A 10,239-nucleotide genomic window follows, 5' to 3' on the forward strand; every position below is an offset into this window, starting at 1 on the left:
GGGATTTTGTTCTACCCACTTTATAAAGTATATTTCTGTACTTTTTTTGTATGCTTCTAATCTCTAGTTTTTCCACTTTCAGTAACAAATCCTTCACAGGTAATTAGTCCTTTGAGGATAATTTACATTTTCATATGGGACTTCTTATTTTTTGCAACATAGAATCAAATTCTCAGATATTGAGCCTGATTGAATTGGGTCTCAATTTTACGTTTTTGTGGTTGAGGTGGAGGAAAACATTGTTGGAAGGGGGCTGGGGCAGGGGTGGTCTTGGAGGTGGAGGGAAGGGAGAATGGGTTTAGTATTAACTGTGAACCAAGATATTTGCCTCAGCATGACATCATCCAACTCAGATCTTCATTACTTTTACATAAATATATATTTATTATTTTTATATTTTAACCTTGGAATAATTATAGAAACAGTTTTCATATACTACATTAAATTAAGTTTAGTATATGGTTTTCATATTATTGCTTCACCAGATCTTTGATTTCATGAATTGTTTCAAAATCACTACCTACTGCAACGGTTGGCTTTTTATTTCTTATTTACCATATTATACTAGAGGCTAATATGGGAAATGGGAATAGTTTGAAAATAGCACATATAACAAAACAAAACAAAAACTGAAAAAGATAAATGAAAGAATTACTGATCTGGAATCTTGAGTCTATAATATGCCTCTGAAACTCTATTATAATTTATTTACAACACAGTCATATCATACTGAAGTTATTTTAAACTGTTTTCCCATTTCTTCTTTTTTTGTGTGTAGGTTTGGCCAGATTTGCCTAATATAACGATAAATGAAAGTCTGACTGAAGATGAAGCTGTTAATGTAAGTTTTGCATTCAATAATTATGTGACTAAAAGAAATTCAGCACATGGATTTAATGATCACTTTGACCAGTTGTTCATTTTGAATACTTTCCTGTAAAAGTAATGGCCAATTTTCTAATTCTCCTCACCATGCCCAACAATGACAGAGCTACTGTAAAGGGCTCTAAGGATAAGGTGTAAAAACTTCCCTATCTAAGAAGCGCTGAAATATGTTTCTGTATGTTTTGAACTGTTTCTTTACAATCTGTAAAAGAGCCCCAGGCTATTCTCTCTCTCTCTTTTACTCTCCATCGCTGCTGGGTGCTTGGAGGAAAATCATGTCTGTTTACGGAACTAAAGGTGATATCAGGTTGCCTTTCTTATCACTTGTCCACATCTCGTGGATCTGACAGACAAATGTCTGACTTAGACGCGCAGGGTCTCTCTTTTGATTTTATAATTCTCGGTGCAAATCTTATCTTTGCAGGCTTCCAGAGCTCATGTCGCTTTTCCAGATTTCTTCAGGCGCTCCACGGCAGAGTGGTGGGAAAGGGAAATCATAGATTTCTACAATGACCAGATGAAGTTTGATGGCTTGTGGATTGTGAGTAAACACTGAGTAATTTATATTCTATGTCAGAGATTTTCACTAGGTATGCTATGGCAGGCCCAATGGTGTGCCACAAGAAATTTTAGAATATGTGATACCTATTTTGTCAAGGGCACTGACTTCTATCTAATAAAAAAAAATGACAATAGCGAACACAACAATATCCATCTGGTAGGAATGAATCAAAATTATACCTATTTTTTGTCATAGTGGCAAAAAAATGTATTTTTGGTGTGCCACAGAATTTTAGTAATTAGTTTATGTGCGCCATGAGATGAAAAATGTTGAAAATCACTGTTCTAAGTTATTTATTGTGTATTCATTATACAAAATTCTTACTAGATTCTAATAATATCAACAAAGTATTTGTGAAAATTAGCTCATTCAATTCTCATAAAGCTTTCTTATTCAAGGGACTGCTAAGATACAGTTTTACCAATTTAATTTATCTACATAAATGCTATTTTAGGAATATTCAAGTTTAATATTTTCAATTTGACCAAGGAACCAAAATAGACTAATTTTCTAACTATTCATAGTGCTTTTAAATATGTATTTTAATTTCATTCAGTGTAGGTATAAATCTCACACTCAACTCTCTATGATGTAAGAAATCATAATCTCTTACATATTAGACAAAATTATTTCTCAAACAATCTCTTACTTTTAGGTGTAACTTTAAAATATTATTAATAAGATTGATAATATAATTTTAATATAGCATAAAAGTTTACCACAAGTAAATGTTTATTACAAGAGATTTTACGTAATACTTCTCTAGAGTTTTGGAGGTGATGTTTCTTTGTTGATTTTGTAACAGATATACATTAATTTACTTGTTTTTAATTGAAGAAGCCTTTAAAAAGGTGCTGCTATATGCACGTCTTGAGAATATAAAATTGTATAAAGCATTGCTTTTTTTAATTAGTGATGAATGCAGATTTATTTCATGTATAAAGTTATGCACTATAAGGGATTCCAATTAAAATATCTCCAAGAAAGATATCTTGATCCAGAAAATATAATATTTTCTTCAGATGGAATAATAACCTTTAAATGGTAGCAAATATATGACTAGACTAGGGGCCCGGTGCACAAAATTCATGCATGGGGGTGGGTCCCTCAGCCTGACCTGTACCCTCTCCAATCTGGAAGCCCTCAGGGGAGCCCTCTCCAATCCGGGAGTTTCTGTCTGTCTTTGAAATCATATGAGTGAATTGTCTGAGACCCCAACCCAGTTTGGTTTGGTGCTCACAGAATAATAGTGGTCTTTTTTTTCTTTGCTTCATTGCTGGAGATTTCCTAAAAGTTTTAGGATATCTTCCTTTTAATTTTTCCTCGACACTCTGATTTTACTTATGTCTCTCACCTTTGCTTTCCCTCCATCCCTCACCCACAACAGTAACTTACTTAGGGCTCAGTAACTCTCCAATGTCTAGGAGATCCAGCAATGCGTCTGCTACCAGAACTATGATTCCCAGCTTTCCTGGTGCTCCCCGTGCTCTGGGCTTCTGCTTCCGGTACAGGGGCTGCCACTAGATCTATGATTCCCATAATTCTTGGTGCTCCCTGCACTCTTGGTTTCCACTTCCTGTCCAGGGGCAGCAGAAACAAAAGGACTGGGAATTTCAGCTGCCCTAAGGCTGGGCTGACAGGACCGGACACTCTAGTGGCATCCCTGGACCCCGGCTGCTCAGCTAGTGTGTGCTTGTGCTGCCCACAGGCTCGGAGATGTGCGCACTGCCCACAGGCCCTCCATCTTTGTTGGGTTAATTTGCCTGCTCACTCCTGATTGGCTGTAGGTGTCGTGGAGTGACGATCATCAACTTACATATTTGTCTATTATTAGTATAGATGATGATCCCTTTATATGTGGGTACTGGGATCCTGAAATGTGTGCTCAGATACTCTCTGAAGTTTTTTGTAATTATAAGCTAAATCTTATGATTTTAATTTCACAAACCTTTGTGTTTTTTTTTTTAAAGGAATTGATCCAAGGCATGAGTGTTCAAGAGAGTACATAGAAGAATATACACTATTATAATATAACTTCATTCTAGAAAACAGAAAAAAATCACTTTTATGTACATATTATATCTACAAAAAAATTAGACATTTTAAGTTTGTCGAAAGTAGACAATGAATTGTAAAATAGAAACACTGAGCTAACCTAATGTCTTTAGTATCATTAAAATGTCTTATTTTTTTGCTTTTTAGAAGTGATTAAATGTCATTACTCAAATATGTTACTTTAACTTACTGGCCCTCTGAATTAGTTCTTTTAAGAATACAATTTCTAAATTTGTTTTCTGTTTACTTTTCTTCCTTTTTTTAAAGGATATGAATGAACCATCAAGTTTTATACATGGGTCAACTACTTCATGCAGAAATAAAGAGCTAAATTATCCACCTTATATGCCAGGTACAATATTGTTGCTTTGACTTTAATGTAATATTATTAATTTATTTACAAGGTTTATGTAATTTTTTATTGGGGAACAGGATCCACATCCCCAATTCTCACTACCCATCTGCACACTGTACCACACTTCAATCCATTGCCAATATTATCTAATACTATTTTGGGAAGAAAAATCAAGAAAAATGTTTTACTATAAGAACACATCTCTAAAGTGTTTAAAATTATTGCTTTAGTTTTCATAAGACTTTTCCTAGATTTAGAAATTCTCAATATTCTTTCTAATAGAAAATAGAAAGCTTTTATACAAATTTTTTTAAAAAAATGTTTCTTTACTGGGGGGGAAATGATAAAATAGAAACACTTTTTTGGGGGGAGGGAAAGGTCCAGTCTTTTGGTGTTCATCCTCATACTTTTATATGGACAGTAAACTTCATAAACTGTTAACATAAAGTGATGGCAAAACTCTGGGGAAAAAAAAGCATCTTAGACTGAGAAAAAGTGGGTCAAAAGCTAGTGTTGGTTCTTAACCCCTGGATTTGCATTTTTGAAACCTATTTGATCAGTATTTCTCATCTAATTGATTTAATATAATAGACATTTAGGAGTACATTAATTTTTCTGTTTTTTATTTTGTTATTGACTATAGTAAAAATTTTCACATTTTTTCAATCACAATGGTAACTACAATCAATTACAATTATAGACTGTTTTTTACATTTGTCATAACATTGGCAGCACGTACAAATGGTTGAAATCAATAATATTTACAGCAAAATGTAATGTTTTTTCCAAAAGAATATACAGTTGCCTTTTACGCATTTTAATATAGGGCACCTTATAATATATTAGTATTTTTTTCACTGTCTTTTTTTCTTCTCTAGATCTCACAAAAAGACATGAAGGATTGCATTTCAGAACCATGTGTATGGAAACCGAGCAGATCCTTAGTGATGAATCATCAGTTCTGCATTACAATGTCCACAATCTGTATGGATGGTCACAAATGAAACCTACTTATGAGTAAGCCGCGTTCATGATTACCCTTTCTGACTCTGACATCGTTGAGATATTAGATTTAATGTTACCTGTTCTGAGAATCCTTCTTTTCTCTCCTTATGTTGTAGCACTTTTCTTTCCAATCTTCTCTGTAACTTACTTGGTCCTGAATGACACTTAGAGACGACCAAGTGTCCTTAGGACACTGTTTTTCCTTTCTCCCTTTTTCTCCTTTTTTCTCTCTCTCTCTTATTTCCACGATTGCTTTAAATTTTACCCCATTTTCAAAAAACATTAAAGTATCTGACTTTGTTCTCCACAATATACTCATTTTATAGCAGCATAACACCTAAAACATAGTAGGTGCTCAACAAATGGTTTTGAATGAATGAATAAATAATATATAATCTGATATCATTAATTAAGACCTTAAGGCTTGGATAAATATGTTATTTAAATCCACGATTAGCAAATTAGAGTATGTGTGAATGACCTGGAGCTTCTCAAACTTTAATGTCCATATGAAAAAAACTCTTATGTGAGGGCTAAAGATAATGGAACACAGGCCATTCTTTGAGTATCAAGTCTTTATTGGCACTGTCCAATAAAACTTTCTACAATGATAGAAATGTTCAATAATTTTGGATTGTCTAATATGCAGCTACTAACTATATATTGCTGTTGACCACTGTGCTTAGTGTTACTCAGGAATGGGATTTAAAATTTTATTTAATTGAATAAATCTAGGTTTATTAAATAGCCCATGTGGCTAGTGGACACCATATGACACAACACAGCTCTAGAACATTGCATCTTGATTACACATTGTAATTGCCTGGATATTTTTAGTGAATTCTAATTTAATTGGTGTATAGTAGGTAGCCTAAGAATCTTGGGTTCTAAAAATTTATCAGGTGATTCTAATTTCAATCCAGGATTGAAAATTATTGCTCTAGTATATGAATGAAGTAGGTAAAAAATGACAATCATTTGGGATTAAATAATATGTGTAATATTTCCTCACTTAGTGAAACAGAATTGAAAATCACTGCTCTAGTATATGAATGAAGTAGGTAAAAAAAATGAGAATCTTTTGGGATTAAAGAATATGTGTAATATTTCCTCACTTAGTGAAACATGCTTATCCTATTTCCAGCATGAAACTATTTTTCAACACAGAATATGTGAATTATTTGAGATATTACATGAATGAATGTCTACAGATTTATTAACCAAATCCAAATGTAGGGTCACTAAGATCAGATACAAAGACTAGGATATGACATTCTTAAGAGTAAACAAACTGGTTTTAACAATACCTTTTTTTGAGAAAAGCACTTTTTTTTTAAATTAACCATGCTGGAATATAATAAAGGAACACAATTATCCTCAGCTAACCTTACTTTACCATAAAATATACATATTAAAAAGAACAAAAATATTGAGAATTGACTCATCTTGCTGGCAAAACTTATGCATTTAAAGATGAAAATATGTAATTTAAGGGAAATTGAAAGAAATATTTTTCTTCAGAGGGCAGGTAATTGAACTTCTGGAGCACATGACAGAATCTACCATGGTTCCTGACACATTGTGGAAAGCTTAGTAAATTTAAATGAATCTATTATTATCCCACTGCAACTATCAAAGTTGTATGAATAAATTCAAGGCAACCATAGGTAAAAATTTAAATAGTTGACATTTAAAGGTACTTGGGGATGTTTAAGATCCATTTTAACTAATAAAAATATTATGGGGAAGATATCAATACTATCTTCTGAAGAACAACCTTTAATATAAAGTCATAAAACATGTCTTTAATAGTTTTAATTTTGCTCTAGTACATACATTTTTCAGAAAAAGATTTCAACCATGTTTGTTATTTAAATTAAACATATTAAAGTTTTAAATGTTGAGTTACATTTTTTCTTGAGTTACTATTATAAGCCAAGTACTGTGTTAGATATAAGGGGCACAAAAAAGATTAGCACAAAGTCCTTAACCTCAGGACTCTCAAGGACTCATGGAAGAAGCTCTATATATAAGCAAATCAGTACAAACACTGTGGCCCATGCGATAGCAAATAAATGATTAGATGCTGTTGAGAATATGTTAGTGAGTTGTAAAGTCTGCCTACTTAGGCATCTGAAGTATTTTCTCTGTGGTAGATCTCTAGTTCTAATGCATATACAAATTATTTTGAGTAATAGAAAATAAATATTTTCTTTCCAATTAATATAATTTTCAAATATTTTATCTATTTTACATGTTCTTATAATGCAGTATCAGAGAGAGAGAGAGAGAGAGAGAGAGAGTGAGAGAGAGAGAGAGAGAGATGTAATAAAAAGTAATGCATTATTATTCACACTAGAATGCACAATAAGTCTTTAAAATCATTCTTTAAAGAGTGAGGAGGGGAGGGTAAAAATGACCTTATTTGTAAATTCTATCCTCTTGACCTGGCTTTCAATAAATTCCATTCTTAAAATATAAAAATTACTTTTATTTTTAAGATCCAGGAAAGACTTGTACTCTTTAAACTAGCCTCTACAACAAGAGATATTATAGCAAGGATTCTCTGCAGAGTAATACAAAAATTAAGTATTAAGCCAAACATTAGAAGGGTTTGGGCCATCAATAGTTAGAACTTTATTCAAGAGAACACATTTAAGTAGAATAAAATAAGTTCATTAAATTTTTTAAAATCTTTAGTTGATTTGATAATACAAATAGTTGATTTAACTTGTGTCCATTGAATAGATAAATGCAGGCAGGCCACTCAAGTATGTCAATCTAGTAAATGTTAGAAGAAAAAAGACATCCTTCATACTTCTGAGAATTTTCTAGTATAGTGAGACAAGACTCACATATAAAGAGCTAGTTGTAATAAGAACCAACATAAATACCACAAATCAAATTCTTTTTATGAATGGAATGGTCAAAAGTAGAAATATTTGAAGAAAATACCTAATGTAAATCCTTCTTCACTTTCATTAGTGCATTGCAGAAGGCAACTGGCAAGAGAGGAATTGTTATATCTCGTTCCACATATCCTACTGCTGGACGATGGGGGGGACACTGGCTTGGAGACAACTATGCAAGGTGGGACAATTTGGACAAATCGATCATCGGTATGTGAGAGTCACCATCTTTATCATCATTCTTTTAGTTTTATATTAAGTATTCACTTTTTCTGGCATTTGTTCATATACCTTATAAGTGCATCTCAGAAAAATGCTTTGGCATTATATCTTATGACAAATAGCCCCACGATAAAGTAGTGGGCCAGAAAGCAGGATCTGGGGTTCTGTATAGAAACTAATGATTTCCAACTAGTTTGTTTTGAGAAAATAATTTCATCACTTTCTGTTTCAGTTTCATGGTTTGAAAGGGAAGGGGATGGGAAAAATAACAAACTAAGAATAGATATGAGTAGAAATTCTAGATTTTAGGGAATAAGAATATTTTAAACCACATTTAGAAAGAGATTTCTGGCAATGATTGGGTAAAGAGTAAGTAAGACGTTGCCATTTTAAAGAGCAAAGGGATATTTTTCTGTTGGAGATCTGGTCTTAAAAATGCTTTACTATTCACCTAGGTTTCAAGGAAAACACATAATGCTTAGAAATAGTCCTTCAAAAGAAGAGTTGGGAAATCACATTTTATCAAAGTGATCATTCCTCAGAAGATTCTATTTAACAAAAATAATTCAATTTATTTCAAATGATGAGAACTCTAATTAAATAATTACAAAGATAGCCTTTTATTATGAAACATGAAATCAAGGAAATCACTATCACTTTCTTCTCACACGATAATGTGTTCATAAGAACTTTGTACTTTAAATATGTTATCTTAAAATGTAAAGAAGCATATCCTGTTTTATTTTGATAAATGTCCTTAACACTATAAACTTAAAAGTATGAAAATTATAAAAAAAATGATAGAAAAGTATGTTGATAATCTAAAAAATGTTTGAATTAGAAGTTGGTATTAGAAATGGAACATATTTATAAATAAAACATATCGATATGTATATGAAACTGTAGCTTTCTAAGACATTTTTACTAATTTTTTTAAGGTATGATGGAATTTAGTCTCTTTGGAATTTCATATGTAAGTAATTCTATTCTGTTTATATTTATCACTTATAAATATTAAGAAACTAACTTAAAACTAAGTAAATACAACAATGTATTTTAGACTGGAGCAGATATCTGTGGTTTCTTCAATGATTCAGAATATCACCTCTGCACCCGCTGGACGCAACTTGGAGCATTTTATCCATACTCAAGAAATCACAACATTGAAGGCACTAGGGTATGTAATTATTGCATTTACTCTCCTTTCTCTCAACCCCACCCCCACCTCCCACTAAACATATGTATTTTTTAATAAAATTCACTCCACCTCACTGATTTCCAGATGAATGCTTTGAACTTCCGTACATTTACTGAGGACTTCTAAGCACATCATTTTGAAAAAATTCTTACTTGGGTTACTCTATACTTGTGGATTCAAGACTTGGTTAGCTGGCATACTTACTGCTGTTCTATGTAATTTTGGAGTAGCTAGGGGGGATAAATTACCTCTGGAACATCTTCCAAACCAGAATGGAACCAAAAAAACCCAACTTCAAACTAAATAATTAGTCATGAAAGCCATTTGAAATACTAGTATCAATGCATGAAATTGGAAGATTTAAAAGGCATATGTTAAAACCAATGAGTTGAAGAATTGAGGGAGAAAAGTGAGAGGGAAATCATGAGAATTATTTTCTGTGTGGTGACACAAATACACTGTTCACTAAGTTGTCAGAAGGAATTTTTGAATGAGAAGGGAAACGGTACTAAAGTTATGGAAAAATATGAACAATTAGAGGCAAAGTTTTGTGGTATTGACTTTCAGTAAGTACAGAGGAAAGACACGTTTTCAAAAGCACCTTACAGAAGGTTGTGGACAAAGCTAGACTTTAAAGGATAAGTTCTAGCCACAGTAACTGAATGGCAGAGCTCACCATGTGCTTGAAATGCGTCACTCAGAAAATTTTAGTCAGAATAGAGGAGGGGATTTATTTTAGAAAATGAAAATGAAAACCTATATAAGGTAGGAAAAAAGTATGCAAACATGCTTTGGAAGAAATTGAAAGTTGGACACTAAAGACATAACTTGATGGGATAGGAATATTTAATGGGAAAATTTAACAACAGAACTTAGAAAGTTGTACTATTAAAAAACTACGGTATGAAGCAATAGAAACCTGACCAAGATTTCATTTAACAAGTATTCATTAAGAGTCTACTAGTTAATACTTACAAATCGCTGCCCTACCAATTCATATAATGTAGGAAGGATAGTTATAATAGGTAATTATGTGTATATACCCAGG

At 32.4% G+C, this 10,239-nt stretch overlaps 1 protein-coding gene across 1 annotated transcript in view; it reads left to right on the top strand.

Annotated features, from left to right (window-relative positions):
* The window catches only part of SI (sucrase-isomaltase (alpha-glucosidase)), a 90,689-nt gene that overhangs the window by 63,717 nt on the left and 16,733 nt on the right, over window positions 1-10,239 (top strand). Inside the window, exons 32-38 of the mRNA XM_006761349.1 lie at window positions 779-841; window positions 1,310-1,426; window positions 3,770-3,854; window positions 4,736-4,874; window positions 7,848-7,981; window positions 8,932-8,966; window positions 9,054-9,170. Coding sequence (XP_006761412.1) covers window positions 779-841; window positions 1,310-1,426; window positions 3,770-3,854; window positions 4,736-4,874; window positions 7,848-7,981; window positions 8,932-8,966; window positions 9,054-9,170 — 690 coding nt within the window. The remainder of the gene's footprint in view (window positions 1-778; window positions 842-1,309; window positions 1,427-3,769; window positions 3,855-4,735; window positions 4,875-7,847; window positions 7,982-8,931; window positions 8,967-9,053; window positions 9,171-10,239) is intronic.

The sequence above is a fragment of the Myotis davidii genome, unplaced genomic scaffold (assembly GCF_000327345.1).
Source record: "Myotis davidii unplaced genomic scaffold, ASM32734v1 scaffold777, whole genome shotgun sequence".
Taxonomy (NCBI): Eukaryota; Metazoa; Chordata; class Mammalia; order Chiroptera; family Vespertilionidae; genus Myotis; species Myotis davidii.